This window comes from Miniopterus natalensis, chromosome 8 (genome assembly GCF_054644295.1).
Source record: "Miniopterus natalensis isolate mMinNat1 chromosome 8, mMinNat1.hap1, whole genome shotgun sequence".
NCBI lineage: Eukaryota > Metazoa > Chordata > Mammalia > Chiroptera > Miniopteridae > Miniopterus > Miniopterus natalensis.
The window spans coordinates 74,866,559-74,888,947 of NC_142088.1; the positions used below are offsets into that span (position 1 = coordinate 74,866,559).

At 49.9% G+C, this 22,389-nt stretch overlaps 1 protein-coding gene across 1 annotated transcript in view; it reads left to right on the plus strand.

Moving 5' to 3' along the window:
• The window catches only part of MARCO (macrophage receptor with collagenous structure), a 34,189-nt gene extending 32,019 nt beyond the window's left edge, over positions 1–2,170 (plus strand). Inside the window, exons 10-12 of the mRNA XM_087819440.1 lie at positions 162–206; positions 735–911; positions 2,040–2,170. Coding sequence (XP_087675566.1) covers positions 162–206; positions 735–911; positions 2,040–2,170 — 353 coding nt within the window. The remainder of the gene's footprint in view (positions 1–161; positions 207–734; positions 912–2,039) is intronic.
• The last annotated feature ends 20,219 nt before the right edge of the window (positions 2,171–22,389 follow it).

The following is a 22,389-nucleotide window of genomic DNA, read 5'->3' on the forward strand; positions in this document are numbered from 1 at the left end:
GCCCGGGGAGCATCCCGTCCGCATAATGCCAGGTCACGGGCAAAGCTGGGAAGAGAGACTGGCCTGGCCACCCCTCCACCCTCCACCCCGCTGCGGCAGAGGAGGGCGAGGGAGTCCTGGCCTGGCTTCCTTCAAATCCTGTGGTTTTCTCCTTGTGACAGGATCTGCTGGGCAGCAAGGAGTGAAGGGAGAGAAAGGCCAGAAAGGTAACTGCGGCTTCTATTGCCTTCATTTGTGCGCTCGAGTCAGTTCTGTACTTGAGCACTGCATGTGTGGCCGGGGGAGCCGCCCTGGGTCTCAGAGAAATGCCTCACTTTGGGGAAGGTTAGTGGGCCTTTCCCTTGAATAAGCCTGCTCCCAGCCATAGCCCCAGTGCACCCCCCTTCCAGCCTCTCCCCTTCTTTCTCCTTCTCTTCCTCTCTCCTCCCACCTCTCCCCCTTCCTTTTTTCTCTCCCTCTCTTCTTTTCTTCCTTCCTTTTTCCCTCAACTTTTCTTTTTTTTCTCCCCACAACCAGCCACAGAGGCACCTGACCCCGTGGCCTCTTGGCCGCAGGCCCAGAGGCACAGAGGCTGCTTGCCAGGCAGTGGTGGTGCCACATGTGGGGTCTTCCCGGCCAAACGGGGTGTTTCTTCCCCGAACACAGCACTCCCTGCCACGAATAGGCACAGCCCACAGCCACGCCAAGCCCGAGGCTGCCATCCTCGCCTCTCCCACGTGTGTCCTTCCACCCAGGTGAATCCCTGCCACTTGTCAGGATTGTTGGCTCTGCGAACCGAGGCCGGGCTGAAGTTTTCTATAACAATGCCTGGGGGACGATTTGCGACGATGGCTGGGGCAATTCGGATGCCACTGTCTTTTGCCGCATGCTGGGTTACTCTTCGGGAAGGGCCCTTTTCAGTATGACACCTGGTGAGTCCTCCCCCGGCAGCCTCTTTCCTTGAGGGGCTGTCATGGGCTTTCTCTCCCTTTGGTTGCAAGTGACTCGGTGTGGTTTAGGTTAAAAGAGAAAGATTCGTTCAAGCAACAGCAAAACTACAGCTCAGGGCCCTAGGCTTGCATCCTTGCAGCGTGGCAGCCCTAGAAGAAATGTGACCTTTCTTCTCTAAGAGTGACGGTAAAGGCTCAGCTGGGGCTCTGGCTGCCTGGCCTGGGTCAGTGTCTGTCCGCCCGGAGCCAAGATGTGGCACAGCTGGCAGTGTCTGCGAGGCATGACTCTCCGAAACGCAGCTTTAGGAGTGGAGAAAACTCACAGGGTGGGCAAGCGTGAGCCTCCGTTCCAGCTGTCTGGGTGCTAGAGGCCTGCACGGCCCATGCTGTGGTCACCTTTAAGGGGAAGGTGCAAACCAAATCAGAGCAAGGACTTCCTCAATCAGCGTGGGGTGCTAGAGACTCGGCCTGTGACTTTCAGCACAAGGTTCCAACTTTCAGTAAAGGAGCTAGGTCAGCAGGCTGAGACCATTTCCTCAGCTGGGAGGGCTGGCCTGCAGGGACACCAGGCTCACTTCTCCTGCTCCCACCCCCAAATGCTCTCTGCTCTTACTCCACCCCAAAGTGCATAACCATTTTTAAATCTGGATTGTAAAACAACTTTAAAATACACCTTTCCTTCATATAGGTTGTCACACTGTGGTGTAAATTTCTGCACTCCAACAATCCAACTGTTTTCCTCTGAGCTCTTGGTGTGAAATCAGCTGTCTCAGGAGAAAGGGGTTTGAGGAAGGTGGATGCCGGGAGGAACACAGACATCCTGTAGTGAGTTAGCGGAAAGAGAAGAAGGTGGGGAGCCCCCAGGAGCGGATTTTAAATAGTGCCTGGATTAGTGTGAAATACTCGATGAGACTTTTGTCAAAAAGGAGAGGAAGCAGGACAGAGGCAGGGTCATTAGAAGAGAATAGTCCAACTGTCAGCACCTTGGGCCTGAGTGGACGGGAGAGGAACTGACAGTGTACCCCAAATGGGAGCCCCCAACACCAAGGGGCCACTCGGCTTTGAGCCTAATCCCACTCCCCTTTCCCTCCTTGCTTTCTCTGTATCCAGGCTCTGGGATGATCTGGCTGGATGATGTTGCATGTCAAGGGACAGAGACGACCCTGTGGAACTGCAACAAGAGCAACTGGGGCTCTCACAACTGCAACCACAGTGAGGATGCCGGTGTGGAGTGCAGCTGACCTGCTGGGGCCTTAGGCTGCCCTGCTCCCACGGTGCCTGCAAGCTTAGACACTCACTCCACCGGGGGAAGGCCAGCGCTCTCTGGGGTTCCCTGGGAGTGGGATCATTAATAAAACTCAAAGTGCTACCTGGCAACTTCGCTGGCCATGGCTGAAATCACTAATGTGTACCTCCCACCCCTTCTTGATGTGCCCACTCAATGCACACACATTGCATTGATTTTCAGATGCCCTGCACACAGGGACAGTGGAGCTTCAACTTATAGCTGGGGAAGGGTGGGGTACAGGGGGATCTAAATGGAACACAGAAAGTGAAGATCATCTGTAGTCACAATGAGTTGTGACCATTCCTTCAATCATTCAGATGTGGCATCTCTCATAGCAAGTTCTCCCATTTGCTGGAACTATTCTCCAGCAAATGAAGAGGTTGGCATGTAGTTGGCACCATGTTGCATGATAAATAGGAATTGTACCTTTAAGCATGAAAATTAGCTCTCATTAGGATGTGAGCTCCAGAAATGTAGGGACTTTTGTCTGTTGTATCCATCCCTATAGGGGCTCAGTAAATATTTGCTCAATGAAAGACTGAATTAAACCAAGCAGGTAGAACAACTCACCCTCTCTGAGGAATTTGGCTTCTGACTTTTCATTCTCCCCCTGGAATATATACTCTCTCTGAGTGCAATCACATATCTCCCCCCCCCCCCCCCCCCCCCGCTGCTCCCAGGTGTAATAAATGATTTGGAAGAGTGAGATGCATGTGACCCAAGAGTTGCTCCGCTCAAGGGCATTAGGAAAATTGCTGAGGGTCACTTTGTAAATGGTAAAGCCAAGGTTAGAAGCCAGGATGGAACATCGGAAGGGCTTGGGGGATGGAGTGGCCAAAGCTCTGGCTGCTGCAGAGCACAGGCACAGCACAAGTGAGAGGTCCCATCAGGACACCTCAGGGCTTCCCTCTGGAGCTTAACCAAGAAGAACCCAGAAGCCACCGCACTGTCCGAGGCTGCAGGTGCACAACTCTAGAATAAGTGTCAGAGCTGCGGGGGGACAGAAAGGGGGACGTCTTTGCAGAGAGGAGGGCTTGAAAGCTGGCTCTTTTAATCCGGCAGAGACTTCTATAATGCTGCACCCTTCTCTGGCATGCTGGGATGGGGAAATGCTGGTCAGGGAGGACTTAAAATGCCAATGAGACACGTTAAGCCATATCAGGGGTTCTAGGATATAACATTTTGAAAATGTGTAACTCAAGTATCTTATCAGCGCCTCTATCTCTCCAACCTCGTTGCCTGTTCTTTATCTCCCAATACGTGTCTTGGCCACTGGAAGGAAAGAACAGGGGCTGCCTGAAACAGAGATGTTCATCCCTCCCATCTGAATTTCAAAGCTGGCTGCTGAACCTCTTTAGAAACATGAGCACCATGGAAATAGAGTGGGAAGCAGAAGCAAGTTTCTATTTTTTTCCATTTAGCTTATCAAAAGCCGCCGGCCAGCATGGTTCAGTGGTTGAGTGTCAATATGAACCAGGAGGTCACGGTTCGATTCCCAGTCAGAACACATGCCCGAGGTTCGGGCTCAGTTCCCAGCGGGGGGCGTGCAGGAGGCAGCCGATTAATGACTCTCATCATTGATGATCCTCTCTCTCTCCCTCTCCTTTCCTCTCTTTGAAATCAATAAAAACAAATATATTTATAAAAAGCCAAACCTGGCTGGCTTGATCATAGCATTTTAAGTAAAGGAGGTCTACCTGAGCCAACAGGATGGGCATGAGGTGAAAGTCCCCTGCCCCCTTGCCCAGTGGATAGGGGGGAAGGAGATGAGGGGACAGAAACAGAGGGAAGGTCCTCCTGGCAGTCTTGGGCCCCGCTCCCTGCATTTTTTTTGTGTGTCCTGGGATCTGCCTCCCCCAAGAATGATGGACTGGGATTGCTTCCTGCCATTGACCCCTTTCTGCCACCCTTACAGATCTGTTGGCACTCGTGCATTCTCTCTCTCTGTCTCTCTCTGCCTCTGTCTGTCTGTCTGTCTCTCTCTCACACACATATCTTTTCAGAGGGACAAAAGCAGTTTATAAGCACAGAATAGTCAAAATCTTTGCAGAGAATGGACCATGGCACACTGCATAGCAAGGCTGTGGCTCACCTGCACCCAGTACTTCCCTTCCATGGCATTGGTCTTTGTCTCCAAGCTGCTGATGAGATGCAGATGTCTCCTGAGGTCCAGTCATATATATCTGCCTACCAACTGCCTCCACATGGGTACCTCACAAACCAGGCAGCTAACCCCTGACTCGTCACCTGCCCCTCCTGTGCTCTCATCTCAGCCAGTGGCTCTCCATCCAGTGCTCAGGATAAACACTGAGTGTCAAAGCCATGCTCCTCATCCACCAGGCACCAAGTCCCTAATTCTGCCTCCCAAATAGCTCTCCGGTCCATCCAGTTCGCCCCATCTTTGCCACCAAAATGGTCCAGGGCACAGCACCCATGGCCTGGATGCTTGGAACATCCCCTAATTAGACTCTCCCCTCCAGCACACTCCACCAACCACCCACTTATTCACCACACAGCAGCCTGAGAGATCTTTAGAAGTGACAAAGCCAACCATGTCACTCCCTGCCTAAAGCCTTCAGTGGCCCCCCAGTCCCTTAGGCAGTGGGCCAGATTCATGACTGTGGCTTACTAGGAAGTGACCTGACATTGACCTCCAAGGCCCCCAGCAACCTTAGTGTCTCATTCCTCCCTATTGCATCTACCCTGTGCTCATGCACCTTCCCCTTTGCAACGTCTCATATACAGCCAGCTCTTGACAAAGGTTTTCTGATTGACTCTGGAATAAATGAACAAACAAAGGACGCCAAGCAGAGCTAGGATTGCTTCCTAGTCTTTCCTCAGACAGGAGGTGCGTCCTTGTCATTCCCTGCCCTCCAGTTATTCTGACTAAAGGTCCTGATTCAGTTTCCCAGGCATGAAGAAATAGTTTTCACAAAGGCGAACCGAATCCTTGGCCTTTTACATCTATGAGGTTAGCTTTCAAAACAAAATAATGGGACCCATGTTTTACTACCTACTTGTTTACTACCTAGTGTTGTTTAAATTTTCTTTAAAAGTTTGTATGTTCTTGCTGCTGCACCATCTCCATGAACAGGCTGACCAGGTGCACCGGGGTGAGCCGGTGAGCACCTGCCACAAATCCCCTTTCTACCCTCCCGTGACTGTGACCTAGTGACACTCAAAGGCACCAGCGAAATCCCCCTGTGCCCTTTGCTTGTTACTCCAGCTGACCCCCGAGCGGCCACCCTCCCCTCCGTCGGGCGGTTCCTCCGATAAGCTCCAGGCCGAGCTAAGCGGAGGAAGCTCCCCTTGCAGACACACGGGGCCGTAGCACATGGCAGCCATGTGGGCACCCTGGTTCTGCGGCTGACTGGAGGCTGATGTGGGGCTGAAGAGGAACCGGGTAAAATTAGCGTGACATCATCCTCAGCTGCCAGAGACAGAGCAGGCTGCTGTGGGCTGCGGCCTCTAACCGTGCGGCATGGCCTCCTGACCTCCGCGTGACCCTTGGCTGTGCCGTTCCCTTGAAATCATTCTCCTTTCTCCTCCCCCTCCCGGGGACACTATGACCTGGCTGAGGCCTGCTGGACAGATCCCAGCACCGAACAGGCTGGCTGGGGGGGCGAGATGGCAGGGTCCTAAAGCACCCTCTGTGCCCCGACAGTGGCCAGCATCCCACGGTAGAGACACAGCTAAGAAGGAACGTTCAGGAATCAGACAGCCTGGGCTAGGGTCCTAGTGCCACTGCGCGTAACAGGTCTTTACCTGGACAAGGGAGTGACTGAACCTCTCTGGGCCGGTTTTCCAGTCTCAAAATAAAGGTAATAACAGTCCTTCCCTCTCAGAGTTCTTGTGAGGATGAATTGAAATGATAAGTAAAAAGGAAGCATTTGAAATGGTGCTGGGCACATGGTCAACACTGTCAGTTATTATGACTCAGGATCCTTCACAGTCCACTCCTCCCCCCAGCGCTGTCCCACCCCCAGCACTGCCCCCTGAGCTCCCTGCGCCAGGTGGATGAGTCTTCTCGGGGCCCTCCCATCCGCACCAGGACTGGGGGCCGGATGATGAGGATGGTGTGTCTGTGGCCTCCAGAGGCCCACACAGAAGGAGTTGGGAGGGGGAGTGATTTGTTGGGAGTAATGCCTGTGAAAACGTGGAGGGACCAGGAGCGGGCAGGACAGCCTCAGGGCAACATGCAAACATGGCAAAGTCTCAGCCAGCTCTACAGGGAATTCCAGAGCAGAGAGGGACAGTCAGGCCCTAGTCCCTGGAGGGGCTGCCCCGAAGTGCACGGCCTTGACCGGGTAGTGGAGGTGGACCCTGAAGGTGCAGCACCCAGGCTGGAGGCTCCTGCCTCCCACGCTGAATGGCAGGCGTCTCTCCAATCCAGAGACTCAGAAGCAGCTCCATGGCTGCTAGAACTGGTTTGCTGAATGACCAGCACCAATGACCAATTCTGTGGCTTTGGTAAAGTCACATAACCTCTCTGAGTTTCTGCTTCCCCATTTGTAAAGTGGAAATAATGATGATAAAAATAAAATACTTCCTTATGCTCTTGGCACACACTGGGGACTGAAAGCTTCTGGCTCCAAGCTTTGTTCTCAGCCTTGTCTCCACACCCAGAATATCTCCCTTTTCCCATCCACCACTCCCCGCCTGGTAAGGCCCAGTTCAAATTCCACTTCCTTTAGGAAACTTCCTGACTGCTCTCACTCCAGAGAAATCTTTCCTTTCTCTCAATCCCTGTAGCCCACCCATGTAAGGAAGGAAAAGTCACCACAAGTCTAACTGTTTGGAGGGCTTACTCTGTGGTGTGCACCATGCTAGATGCATTATATTTTTGTGCTGGTTGCCCATAATCTTATTTATTTTTCACAGCAACATTGAGGGAAAGGTTCCATTATTATCTCCATTTTATAGGTGGGAAAACTGAGGATGGGAGATATAAAATGAGTTTTCTTTGGTCATTAGAATGCATCAAGGTCTTCTACTTCTGAATACTTTTGCATTTGCACCCTAATGAACTCAGAAAGCATTCAGAAAATATGAATGATTACAATATCGGAAGCTGCATTATTAAAACAGCACTTACATGATAGGATTGTTTTAAGTCTGTGGGCTGAGGAGGGGATCAGAACTCAAAGAATGTGTTCATTCAAACCCTTCCAGCTCCCCTCTGTGGCAGGGTGATCAGAGGTGAATAAGTCCCAGGAATATAAACCATTAATCCACAGAAGAGAGACCATAGGCCAGTAAATATATAAAAAAAAATGTTCAACCTCATTTATAACAAAAGAATTGCAAAAAGAACCCTAGATCATTTACTTGGATGTCAAATTGGCAATTTAAAAAACATTCCTTGGTGTTGGTCAAGCAGGGGAAACAAGCTGTTACCCACCGTGAATAGAAGTATAGGCAGATTTCCTGGGGCCAGGAGAGATTTGACAAGATGTGACCTGAGCTTTCTGAAACAGAAAAAGAACTACAGGTGACCCTTGAACGACATGAGTTTGAAGTGCACGAGTCCACTTATATGCAAATTTTTTCAAAAACATTTCATCTGTCTTATGATTTTCTTAATAACATTTTATTTCTCTAGCTTACTTTATTGTAAGAATACAGTATATAATACGCATAACATACAAAATAGGGTTATTGGACTATTTATCTTATCAGTAAGGCTTCTGGTCAACAATAGGCTACTAGTAAAGTTTTGGAGAGTCAAAAGTTATACTTGGATTGTTGTTCGAGGATCAACTATAATCAGGAAAGCCTACTGTAGGGTTAGTTACTGCTACGTAGGAAATCATTGTGCTCATTCATGTGTCTGGATGGGCTAAGATGGGCTGCTCTGGGCTGGGTAGCTGTGCTTCAAGCTGCAGGTCCAGCTGGGCTTGGCTCCTCGGTGTAGGTCAGGCTTAGGCCGGCCGCCTGTATTCCCTCCAGAACTCGCCTCCTGGTGTAGGCAGAAGCGAGGGAAAGCGAGAACACCCGATGCCTCCTAAGGCATCAGCAGGATTACACCCTCGCCTCTGCCCATACTTCATTGACCAAAGCAAGTCACAAGGCTGGGCCCAAAGCCCTAGGGCAGGGAAGTTTCCCCACCTCTAGGGTAGGACCGAGGAGGGGCGAAGGGCCTGTTGGGGGGGGGGGGGTGCAGAACCAGGGCCGGTGAGGCAGCTACCGACCCGCAGAGGCGCGGCAAAGTTCTTGGGAGCGTTGGGTGCAACAGTGTGGATGTGCCTTTAACTTATCTCAATTCAACTACCTGTGTTCCGAAAAATGAAAAGAAAATTGGCAATTTCAATAGTGGCCTAAAATTCTATTTTGCAAATCGTTTCTTTATCACATGCCGAACATTATGTATTTACACGCGTACATTACTGTATGGGGCAGAACTACAACACTGTACATCATGGGTGACTTAAGGGGTTTTCTAAGGCTTCTTGACTGTGGATGATTCCCCCTGATGAGCTGAGATTTGCTTCTCTTGAAAAGAAAAATTGGAAATAGCCGATAGCTGACAGGGGAGTTTGGGTTCACTAAATGACCGTGCGGAAAATGCAGTCACAGGCTATTTGACCTTTATAAGCCACATCAGAGAGGGTATTTAGGAATATGAGGAAGTGTTCGTGCCAATTTATTTTAAGAGAGAAGACTTCTAAAACGGCATCACAGAAGGACTGTGACTTGATGGAAAGCTCCCTCCTTCTCACCTGCCCGCCCCAGGTTCCAGGGCGCACACAGAACACGTGGGCTCCCCAGGCGCCTCTCAGGGAGCCGCTGTCTCCACCCCTGGCCACCGGCCTGTCACACCGCCAGCGGCCTCGGCCACTGCAGCAGCCCCCGGGCTGGGCTCTCCCCCTTCACGTGCCTCTTCCGAGCCATTGAACCAAAGCAGCCGAGTGTGTCTTGTCCCCGCCCTTGTTTCAAGCCCTTCCGAGACCGCCCGCTGCCATGACGAGGACGTGTCCATTCCCAGCCATGGGATAGGGGCCTTTGGTCACCCGGCCCCAGCCTATCTCTCAGCCTTTGAATTGCCACTGGCCACCTAGCCCAAGCCACTCTCCAGCCTGAGAATTGCACTCATCACCTGCCTTCCCTCCGCTTTCCCCCTCCTGTTTCCTCTGAGCCTCTCCCCAGACTCGCCAGCACGGTGACATTCGGCACCAGCATGGTGACACTCAGCGCAGTTAGGAGAACTGCTATTGCCTCTCCCTGCTCGGAGGGCGGGGCTGGCCGTCTTGCTGTACTCCCGTTATTAAGCACGTGTAACATGTATTACATATACATCATATGTACTGTATGTTATATATATCTTTAATAAATAAATTGTTTTTAAAAATGTATATGCTATTTAAAGTAAACAATAAAAGTGCAATGTGCGTCGTTAAGAGTCCCGAATCTTCCTCCTCCTGAGCTCAGCCTTCCAGTTGTACGTGTCGCCGAGTGGCAGCTGGAGGACGGGGGGGACGGTCGGAGAACACCTCTGCCGCGTGGGCTGTGAAGAGAAATGGGGCTGCAGCTGGAGGGAGACAGGTGGGGTGCAGGGGAGGACTTTGTATTTTATAACAAGATATAATAAGTCCTGCTTGCATGCTCATGGCAATGCCCCAGTAGAGAGGGAGAATTAATAATTTGGAGCAAGGGCATAATTTCAGGAGCCGAGTCCTTACAAGGACTAGAGGGCAAGGGATTCTGAGCAATCGGTGGGGACAGGAGCAGTTCTTCCAGGACAGCAGGAGGGAAGGAGAAAATATGCATAAAGATGCAGAAGCCGGTGGCTTTGGCCTTGGGAAGATGAGGGACGGGGCCGTTCTCATCTCATTGCTTTTACTTCCTCAAAGGGCATGAGCCAAGGTCGGCAGCTGAGTGGAGCGGGGAGGAACGGGCCCTGGGGTGTCGAGGGAGAAGGATCCAGTTTTGGGGTGCGGAGGGCTGTACTGCTGCTGCCTTTATTAGAAACGGTAGGAGTAGTCAGGCCGCCATCCACCGAGGGCTCACCCAGTGCCAGGCTCATCCTCTCATTTAAGCTTCAAAACAGCCTGCAAGGTGGGGGTCCGGGACCACGTACGGAAGAGGAGCTGCGTGTTCAAGGTCACAGGCAGAGGCTGGATTTGAAGCCAGGTGTGCGTGATGGCAGCGAGGAGTGGCCCTTCGCATGCTGTGCTCAGGCGCCTTCGTGGAGCCTCACGTCCTGCCTCCCATTCTGCCCAGCTGGGCACCACCTCATGCCCTGACTCACCTCCTGGGCAAGTGGTGTTTCCTGAGGGCCAGCAGGTTTGGGGGCTCTAACACATGACAGGTGCCAAGGGCTTGATGTCCCAATGGGAGAGTTTAGAGTATCCTTAAAGAGGGTCCTCACTTTACCTTAACCTTACTGTGTTGCTCTGTTTTCCTTGCCACTTGTCACACCTGTCCCCAGCCTTACCATCTCCCCCCTGAGTTTTCCCCTGCAACTTGGCAGCCATTTACCTGTGCCTTCTACAAGCGAGGCATCTTCTTGGGCATCCCTGAGACAACGACTAAAGACCCAGTGGCTGTCCCCTGAGCTCAGGGCCCACGTAGGAAGCCACAAGTGAACACAGTCTCAGTACAGAGTGATGGGCTGGGCTGGCTCAGGAATGTGGTGGCCCGTGGGGCCTCTGCTTCGAACCCCCACCGGGCTCAGGGCCAGATTGATTCCTTTCCTCAGCATGCTCCCCAAATCCAGATAGTGAAATCTTAATGAACACACACAAAACAGCTTTGTGGTGTCTTCTCGTTAAATGCACTCAAAATCATTCAAAAGATAAACAGGAAATTTGCATGTTTGTTAAAATGCATGTTAAAGCAGCAGTTCTCTGAATTTTCTGATTGCAGTCCTCTGATAAGCTGAGGGGAGCTCTCTGGTCCTCTGCCCCATGGTGAGGGCTGGGAAGAACACAGTAAGTCACCACAGAGCACAGTGAGTGCGGTGTACACACAGGCTTTTGGCTTCCAGGGAGAGCTTGGTAAACACTGGATGATGGCTGATCCTTGCGGGAGGTGGCGTGGCTGGTACTGTGGAACAGCCTGGGGAAGGGCAGGTTTCAGGCATAACACACATAACCTGGCTGCCTCCCCCCACCCCTGCCTGCTGGTTGGCCCTGCTTTCCTTTCAGGACCCAGGCCTGGGGGCTTGTCTACCTGCAGACCCTGGCGTGGTTCCCGAGGTCGCCTTCTGTGTCTGGGCACAAGGGGGCGCTGCAGGCCTGCTCAGCCTGCCAGGCGCAGACCTCCGTCTCTGCCCAGCTCCACGTGTCCCAACCTCCAGAGGCTGCGGTTCTGGTCCTGAGAAGGCTCCAGGGTGGGTGTCACTGGGACCCAGCCCACCCGCTTAATAAGAAACACAGCCCCTTCACTGTGCCCCGTCCAGGCCTCCATGAAATTCCCTCCTCCTTCCCTCCTTCTAGTCCCCAGTAATAAGCCATCTACTCCTGCCCTGGACAGAATGCATTCTGAAGGGCATGTTCAGGGAGTTGGCACCCTTAGGAGGTAGGGAAACTTCCATTTATTAGGCACTGGCTGTGAACCGGTAATGTGTGAGGCTCTTTCTGTACATTAATTCCTCAGAACAATCCCATGAGCTTCTAGCTAAGCTCAGAGAGGTTAGGTTATTTGCCCAGGGCCACACAGCAAGCTGGAATGCAGCAGAGCTGATGGTTCAGGCCCAAGGCTGACCCAGAAACCCATGCTCTTCCCCTACACCTGCCATCTGCTTCCCATAGCACACCACAGGGTAAAGACTTTGCCAGGAGGATGTGGCTACTCCGGCAGTTTCATGGAGGGACTCTTGAAGAAGTTGGGGGGGCTGAGGGCTCTATAGAGGAAAAGCACCAATGTAGTCAGGGGCCTGAGTTCTAGTCCCTCCTCAGTCAAATATTGGCTTGGGACCTTGGCCTCTAGCCCCTGATTTTTCATTTGAACAAGGGAGGGTGGGACTAGGTCATTCTAACATACACACATACCCCGCCACCTGCCAGCGTCTCCAAAAGTGTGTACGTGGAGGACTCCCTGCCGAGGGGTTTCCTCTGGGGGCTGGCCAGTGAGAAAGAAAGGGGCCAAGAGGAGCCTTCATGCAAACTGTCTTAGGATGTGCCAGCTGTGACGTGGGGCTGGGCACCAGAGGACCAGAGCCTCTGAAAAGTGCCCGCATCCCAGGCCTGAGAAGGCAGGGATCAGGGCAGCAAATGTCCTCACCAGCAGGTGCTCGCCCACGGTCTCGGTGGGCTCCCTGATTATGTCTCACGTTCTCCGGCATCAGGAGATGACCCCAGCATCTGACATCCCACCCTCCCCTAGTTGAAACGGTCTCCCTCGTCAGACCCTTTTCCTCATGAGTATTTTGGGTTTGATCCATTCCAGCAAACCCTGCCAGAACACGCTCCACATGCCAGGACCTGCAGCAAGTGCTGGGTGTGGAGAGGGCTCAGGAGCCCCCGGTCCAGCTGGGAAGACAGGCCCCTCAGCAGACAACTACTGATCTCTGAGAGGGCCCAGGGACTCAGGGGGGGGTAGTGAACCCGCTGGGGTTTGGGAGTCATGGGCAGCTTCCCCTCGGTGTCCCGCCTGAGCTGGGAGGGTGTCGGGTCAGTGAGGGAGCGAGGGCAGAGGGAAGATGCTCTAGGGAGAGGGAGCTGGACGACTGGGTCTGGGGGCTGGACATTTAGGGGACAAGGCAAATGAGGAGACTGTCACAGCAGCCCAGCTAAGGGAAGAGGAGTCCAAAACAGGGCGAGGGGCATGGCATGGGCCCTCAATGCCCAGAGAGTGGGGTGGACTCCAGGCTGAGTCCTGGCTGAGGTGCCCGAGTGTAGTTACACTATTTACAAAAAGGGAGAATCCTTGAGGAGGGCAGGTTGGGGTAAAGAGAAGCTTGTGTGTGACTCGTGGGACCCCCTGGAGGAGCTGTCTGATTGACGTGCACAGGCGGGACCCGGGCCTGCTGAGGAGGCTCCCGCGAGGTGCCCGGACTGCAGAGTTCTCAAAGACCAAGCGATTCTGTGACGCTGACTGTGGCCCCTGCTGTCACTAACAGAAGGGGCTGCGATTAATTAGAAAGGAGCCTCCTCCTCTGGTAAGCAATGTTACAGACGCTCCCAGCAGCACCCACGGCTTTTTTTTTTTTTTTTAATATATATCTTTATTGATTTCAGAGAGAGGAGGGGAGAGGGAGAGAGAGACAGAAACATCAATGATGAGAGAGTCATTGATCGGCTGCCTCCTGCAAGCCCCAGACTGGGGATCAAGCCCACAACCCGGGCATGTGCCCTGACCTGGAATCGAACTGCGGTCTCCTGGAGCCTAGGTCGATGCTCAACCGCTGAGCCACACACAGCTCTTTATCTCCTGGATGAATCAACTTGCCGCTCCTAGGGTCTCCCAGCTGACGACTGAGTCCCCACTGGACAAGCGGGCCGAGGGGCCACTGCTTACATCATTTTGCCCAGAGCCCTCTCTGCCCCCATCCATACGGGAGCCCTCCTGGGTTTGCTCAATCGGAGAGAGACGTGTGGGCCAGATGACAGCTTGAGCCAGAGGCAAAACTAGCCTCTCAGGTCTCTCAGGTCTTCCTGTGGCAGGAAACTATGTGGCACACAGGCTTGACAAGGGTGTATCAAGCAGCTTCTCTGTGCCGGGCACCGTGCCAGGTACTGGGGATCAGGGGACGAAAGTCACAATCATGGACCACAAGGAGTTCATAGTCTAGTAGGGGAGACAGGCTGTATGGGTAAAGTAGAGAAATGGGAGAATATATAACCATAGCTTGAATTGGAATCTAGAAAAAATGTAGAAAAACCAGAATGTCTGGCCTGTGAGGATCATCAGAGGTCGTGATGTGAGTTGGCGTCCTTCATTGCAGCGGCAGTAATGGCAATGAGAGTGGGCCCAGGACACACTGTTGAATGCTGAGCTGCATTAGATTCCAGGTCTCCTGACCCTGATTTAGGCTCCTTCCAATCATCAGGCTGGGCCACTCACCTTGGGACACACACAATTGCTGTGCCACTCACCTTGGGATACACACACACACACACACACACACACACACACACACACACACACACAGTTGCCCAAATAGTGATTCGTTCTATCTTTGACCAAGACAATACTTTAATGTTTGGTGATCACAATGAAATGAAAATTGCTCTGAACCATCTCCTGTCATAACTGTATCTTGGGGTGAGATGGAGGGGGCTTGTTGGGTTATTATTCTCAGTCACCTTGCAGGGAATTTTTACTAATGTCCTCCAGGGACAATGGGCAGTGACAAAAGGACTTCACAGGATAGAGAAGCAACTCGGTGCAGAGGAGTGATCTGACACCTCCTGTCCAGGCCCTTGTTGGCTGAACAAGTCATTGGTGTTTCTTACATGTGGCCTTGGGCCAACTACTCAATTAGTGTCTTAATATGTAATTTTATTTAAAATCTATTATAAAATAAAGTAATACATGTCCATAATTAAAAAGTTCAAGTTGTGCTTGAAAACATAAAATAAATAACAGCAGCCTCCCTTTCTACATGAAGCCCTCTCAGTACTCCTCCCAAATGCACTTTAAACTCAATAGTCAAAAGCCAGACTCATGATTTCCACCCAAAGACCTTCCTGAATTTCTCATCTCACTTGATGAAACAATCATATAGTGTCTTAAGACAGACATGGTTACTGGTTTTACATGTATCCCTTCAAAAAATTTTGAATGATTCACATATAATACATATGCCTTTTATCAATATATGGCGTAATGCTAGAGACATTGTTCTCTACGGAGCTGGTTACTTATACCTCCTTCCTACCGATGCTCCACAGCCCAGATGCAGCATAGCTCGCCTACCCACTCCCCCGCTGATGGATATTCAGTACTTGCAAGCTTCGCTCTTCACACAGAGCTGCGGTGAGCACCCTCCCAGGACACCTCAGTAACCTCAGCAAGGCACCTGTGGAGCTCACTCCTAGTGGTGGAATCGCTGGTCAATGGGCTGTGTATTTTAAACATTGACATAATCCTAAATTAGCCTCCAAAAAGGTTGGACCAGCTGACTGCCACCAGAAGTAGAAGGATGCCTCTGGCCCCACACTCGGACAGCACTGAATAGTAATGCACATTTTTATATCTGCCAGTCTGAGCTGTGATTATTGAAGCCTCATTGCTGTTTTGAATTACATTTCCCTAATCATGAGTTAGGCTGAGAACGCTTTCAGATTGGCTTTCAATTTTAAGAACTTCCTGTTCACATCTGTTCATTTGTGGTCTTTCTCGCAATGATTCTTTCAATGTAAATTAAGGAAATTACTCTTTTGTCTGTCATATGCATTGCAAATACCTTTACAGTTTATCCTGAAGATATTTTTCCTCTGTACTAAAGCTTTTAATTTTTTGTGTAGTAAGACTTATCAATCTTTTCCTTTTGGCTTCAGGGTTTAGCTGTTATTTAAATATTTTATAGCTAGTTTCAGTTTCACCCGACTAGAGTGTAAGGCACTTAACAGCCTTGCCTGCAGATTCCAACACGACTCTAAGCCTTGTGCTTGACAGGCAGGATGTAAGCATCCACTGATCAGCTAGGTGGGCAGACGGATAGACAGTTGGATGATGATAGATAGATAGATAGATAGATAGATAGATAGATAGATAGATAGATAGATGATAGATAGATAGATGATAGATAGATAGATGATAGATAGATAGATAGATAGATAGATAGATAGATAGATAGATAGATAGATAGATGATAGATAGATAGATAGATAGATGATAGATGATAGATGATAGATAATAGATGATAGATAGATAGATAGATAGATAGATGATTGATAGATAGATGATAGATAGATAGATAGATAGATAGATAGATAGATAGATAGATGATTGATAGATAGATGATAGATAGATAGATAGATGATAGATAGATAGATAGATAGATAGATAGATAGATAGATAGATAGATAGATAGATAGATAGATGATAGATAGATAGATGATTGATAGATAGATGATAGATAGATAGATAGATAGATGATAGATAGATAGATAGATAGATAGATAGATAGATAGATAGATAGATAGATAGATAGATGATTGATAGATGATAGATAGATAGATAGATGATTGATAGATAGATGATAGATAGATAGATAGATAGATAGATAGATAGATAGATAGATGATAGATAGATAGATGATAGATAGATAGATGGATAGATAGATAGATAGATGATAGAGATAGAGATAGATAGATAGATAGATAGATGATAGAGAGATAGATGATAGATAGATGATGATAGATAGATAGATAGATAGATAGATAGATAGATAGATAGATAGATAGATAGATAGATGATAGATAGATGATAGATAAAGTGATAGAAAGATGATAGATAGAGACAGGTGGGTAGAGGAGGGTTTGGCAGTGCTAACCATTACCCCCTTTCAAAAAAATGTTTTTAAAATTCATAATGCACAATGTGCTTTTTGAAACATTTTCTCCCCTTTCCCCAACCTTTCGCTGGTGTCTGACCCCACTTTTCCCTGACTCCCCTCAGCCTTGCTCCCCAGCTCTTTTCTCCCTGCCCACCCCTTAGAGACTGACATTCACCCTCTTCTCTCACCCATATCCACATGGTCCCCAGCAGAGAGGACACCAAGGGGTGGCTGGAGGGGTCACCCCCAGCTCCATCTGCTTCCTCCCAAAGCCACCTCCAAAGCCGACGAAGAAGAGGAAGGAAGAAGGTGAGTGAAGAGTGAGTCCGTGTTCTTCAGTAAAGCCTGAATTAAAATGTCTTAGAAAACTCTGCAATTTCTATTAATGTGGCCTAAGAACCGCGTGCTGGACGTGCGCACACAGCCCCAGCCCCGCGCTGCTGCTGCTGGGTCCCTCCTGGGGTCAACCCTGCCGCCTGGGCCCCGCGCCCACCCTGCCACCTTCCCCATCTGGATGCGCCACGAGTGCCCTTGACTGCACCAGGGTTTTTCTATCATAGTCCTCTCACTTGACGGGCTGTCATTCATGCAACTGTTCAGAAAAGAACAGAGGGCTCCCCCAGATCCCCTAGTTCTTTCAATTCATTCTGCACCCGAGTCATCCTCAGACCCGCCCCCCTTCCCGCAGCGCTCTCGCATCCAGGTCTCTGCCCTGCCTCCCCAGCCAGCCTCCAGCTTGCCACCTGCTTCAGGTCCTCCCTTTAAGCTCTGTGCCCCCTGCTGCCCAAGGGCTTTCTAACACTTAAATCGGGCTTCATCATTCCCTGGGGCAAAACCCAGCCCCGAACGAGGCAGAGTGGGCGCCTGACAAGTGTCTGTGGGCCTCCAGTGCGTGCTCCTCATGTCCCCAGCTGTCCCTCCCAGGCCCCACTCAGGCCCTGCACACAGACAGGTTCCCGCATATGTTTGCTGAATGGAGGAATGACTGCCTGGCTGTCCTTGGCCTGCCCTCATTTCCCCTCAGATCCCACCTCCACCCTTATCCTGCTGGCTGCTCAGACTGGGGGGTTCTGAGAACCGGTCCCTCCAGCCAGCCCTCTGGGGGGGGGGGGCACCTGCTGACCAGCTCCTCCCTGCCCTGGGGCACCTTCGAGGGGTGTCACTGAGAAGACAGTGGGGACAGAGCTTTGGGGAAATGACCGGTATTTACAGTTAAAACACCAAAGATTTCATTTCTATCTTTTCCTTAGAGTTTTTTTAATTGAAAGTTATTTTCAAATGGTAAAAAAAATTAAATCAGTACAACAGACTGTCTTATGAAGAGTGAGTCTCACCCTGACTCAAACCCTGGTCCTCATTCAGTCTCTGTGAACAGCTGTCTGCAAATATATTCTTCCCCACAAGCAGAGCAGCGTGATTGTGTTTCCACAGGACTGTCAGCTCCCTCTTCCTCCTGCTCTGCAGCCACCTTTTCACTCAGCAGAGTGTCTGGAGGTGGATCCTGGTGGCTACATACAGTTCTGTGTTCAGGTCCTCGGCCACCTGGGGTCCCACTAGTCATGTACTGTAACCAGTTTAACTAGTCAGCTATTAACGACCAGTTAGGCTCTTTAAGCTCTTTGCCGTTACAAATATTGCTGCTGTGAGTGTCTTTGCCTGGAAGCAGCACTGGAATATTAACTCCATGGGGCTGTGTGGCAGGCAGAACAGCAACCCCTAAAGATATCCCTGTCCTAGTCCCCAGGACCTGTGAATGTTACCTTAGGTGGCAGAAGGGACTTTGCAGATGCAATTACATTAAAGACCTGGGGATGGGAGTATGGTCCCAGATTATCCAGGTGGGCCCCAGATGTAACCCCAGGGTCTTCATAAGGAAAAGGCAGGGAGGTCAAGGTCAGGGAGAGGGTGGGGTGGCCTTGAACCAAGGGATGCGGGAGCTTCTGGAAACTGGGAAAGGTAAGAAAATGCCTTCTCCCCTAGAGCTTCCAGAAGGAACTCAGCCCTGCTGGACCTTGATTGTGGGACTTCTGACCTCCAGACTGTGCGATGGGAACTCCGTGTAGTTTCCCATCACTCGGTTTGTGGTGGTTTGTGGCAGCAGTAGTAGGAAATGAACCCAGGTGTTTGCCCTCCTTGCTTCGCATCCCAGTGCCAGGAACAGTGCCTGGCACACACTAGGAGTGGATTCCCGATTTGGGCATTTTTAAATAATGAGTGAGTCTGAGCTTCTTTTCATGTATTCATTGACCCTTTGCACTCCCTTTTTTGTAAACTGGCTATGTGTGCATTCCCTAAATTTTTAAATGGAGTTATTAGTCTTTTTCACTAATTTATGAGAGCTCTCCATATTGCATGGAGATGAATATGTAAATATATTATCTTGGTTTGTCCTTTTACTTTGTTCGTGGTATTTTTGCCGTGAAGTTTTTAATTTGACAAAGGCATGAATGAGGCACTCATCCCGGTTTGGCAGAGAGGAGAGAGGAGATCACTCAGTTGCACCTGACAGGAGCAAAGCTCAGAGATAAGAAAGAACAGGGCAAATGAATATGACTGGAGCAGTTAGGGGAGAGGAGGATTGATGAGTGTGTTGTCAGGGTGGGGACGGGGGTCGGAGTGGGGGGTGGACAGGAAAGTGACAGCGGAGACAGTCAAAAGCTGGAAGGGGATTTGGATCATCCACTCCTTACAGGCAGGTCTATGGGCAAGAGAATAATCTTGTAATCTTTTTTTTTTAATTCTTTGTAATGTTCCAGGTACTAACTTAGATGTTTACAATACTTATCTTATTGTGTCTCCACAGCCCTGGGAGGTAATACTATGTTGTCTATCTAAAAACTGGGGAAATGAAGGCTCCAGAGAGGTTAGATAACTGCGCAAGTGCACACAGCCACCTGCCTGACCTCTGAGCCCATGGTCTCAATCACTGAACTCCAGACAGTTCTATGAGGCATAAGTGTCTTGTTTATAGAAGAGGAAATTGAATCTCAGAGAGGTTAATTAACTTGTTCTAAGTCGCACAGTTTATAGGTGGAGGAATGAGAATTTGGACTCAGGCTTGCTGCCTTCGAAGTCCTTGCTGTTCTCATTCCCTCTCTTCATCTATTTCCTGAACACCTTTACTCCATGTGCCTCCCACCACTGGCACCCAGGTGATGCTCGCATCTCCTCCCCAGGTTCCGAGTCAGGCAGCTTCTAGAGGGGCCGTGCCTCTTTTCTCCTGGGTTTTGGAGAAATGCTAATATACTTTTCCAAATGATACAGCCTCCTGTGGCCGATGGGTGTGGTGACACCATGCTCCCCTGACCTGACTTAAGATGTGCCAGAGAGGGAAAGGACGCTCTTGGTGTGAATGTACCAGGCTTACCTGTCCTCCAGCTGCTGGTGGTGTGTGGAGGGCAGGGACTGGGCCACAGTGAGAGTGATCACATTCTGGGGATGCAGTAATTACAGCTTAACAAGTTCAAGAGAAGATGTGGGTGGAAGATGTGTTGTTTCATGTTTATGCTACAAAATTCCAAGTGGCTGGCAAATTTAACATGACCAGAAAAGGAATTACTGTTCTCATTTTCCTGCAGCCTTCGGGGGAGCCTTGCACGTGCAGCCATCAGTAACAAAGCACAACCACAGCTTGAAGTCAGTGAGATCAGGACTCATGGGCAGCACACGGCTCTGTGAACAGTGATCTAAATCGGCATTAAATAAACAGCATTAGGGAACTGCAGAGGCAAAAAGATTTGTATGGCTTCTGTACATACAGGTTCCAAAGAGCTGTGCCATTGTGAGTTTAAATGGTGTTGCCACCTTTTCTTTGCAATGGGAAATGTAAATTTATCGAGGAATGTGCATTTGACAACAAAGAATACAAAAGATGTGTCCTGGGGTTCTGGACAGGCTGGCAAACAAGTAAACATGGTACTTAGAACCTCCCACAACCACATCAGTATTGCAATCGTCATTCAGAATGCCTGAAATTTAGCTGAATGGAAGTCTTACAACTAAGAATGTAAAGAAGAAGCCACGCTAAGACTGGTAGCAGGGGTGGAGACATGCAACGAAATGAGCTGTGCCATACCCACATGGGAGCAATATCTCCACTGTGAAGTTCCCCCCTGAAGAGCAGGGGTCTCAGCCCCACGCCAGAACCTCCAGCTCAGGGTTCCAGTGCCAGGAAGAGAAGTCCTTATAATTTCTGCCTATAAAAACCAGCAGGGATTGTGGCTGAGTGAGACAGAGGGCGTGTTCACAGACTTACTCAGACTCACTGGCTCTGAGATTCAGGTCTGAGACAGCAGCTCAAAAAGAGCCAGGGACATACAGGGAAGAACTGAATTGTCTGGCTTTAGGATGAGGGCTGAAGGGACAGCTTTCTGCCAGACAGCAGTGTTAGCAGAGGCCATTGTTCCTTTGCTGAGCCCTCCCTCCACAGAGCCAGCAGACAGGTGTCATATCTGAGGTTCCATTACTCTACACTGTTCTCCCCGCCCTGATGATTCCCTGAGACCCAGCCCTATCCAGCTTTCTGGTCCACCCAAGCCATTTCCAGTGGCTGTTTCATACAAATTGGCTCTCTTGGTTCATGCTTTGAACTTCCCTAAAATCTCTCAAACATGCAGCATCTGGTCTCTGCATACCCCATACCTCTTGCTAAGTGGCCACAGGCTTGACACTACCAGCAGCTAGCCCGGTTCACAACTTGGCCTCTCCCATGTACCTCCAAGCCCGGCACAAGTTGCAACCATCTGAAGATCACTCTGTAACTTGTGCCAGATGGCCTCAGGCAGGGCACAGGTGATGGCTGACCCTGGCCTGTACCTCCCAGGAGACCCCAGAGCTGGTGTAAATGGGGACACTTTCAGACCACACCAAATTACAACCCAACCATCTCCATGAGAGGCACACTCAAAAGGTGGACTCGATGAGCACCAAAACTCCACTGAAATGAGTACTGCTCCGTGGGTTGGACCCCTGAATAGCAGCTCCATCACTGCAGTCACAGCCAGTCTTCACAGCCAATTGGCCTGGGGGTTAATCCTTCCCAGTGACATGCCAATAGCAATCAAGCTTCAACTACAACAAGATGGTGCACACAGCCCACATGGGGTGTGTGTGCACCTTAAGCACCAGGCTCAGGTGACTGGGAACGCTGTGCCACTGGACCCTACAGGACACCTATCACATAAGGCACTCTACCAAGACCAGGAGATGAAGCAGCTCTACCTAATACATAAAAACAAACACAGGAAAGCAGCCAAAATGAGGAAACAAAGAAAAAGGTCCCAAATGAAAGGACAGAAGAAATATCCAAAAAAGAACAAAATAAAATAAAAGCAAGCAAACTACCATATACAGAGTTCAAAACAATGGTTATAAGGATGCTCAAGAAACTTAGTAAGAACTTCAAAAGCATAAAAAAGGACATGGAAACCATAAAAAAAAAAGAAACAGAAATGAAGAATACCTTACAGGAAATCAACAGTAGAGTAGATGAAGCAGAGGATCAAATCAGTGATCTGAAAGACAAGGAAACAGAAACATCCAAAAATTTTTTTTAAATGAGGATAGTATAAGGAGCCTCTGGGACAACTTTAAGTGCACCAACATTCCCATCAGGAGGGTGTCAGAGGAAGAAGAGAGGGAGCAAGAAATTAAAAAACTTTTTGAAAGATTAATGACAAAAATCTTTCCTAACCTGGTGAAGGAAATAAGCATACAAGTCCAGGTAG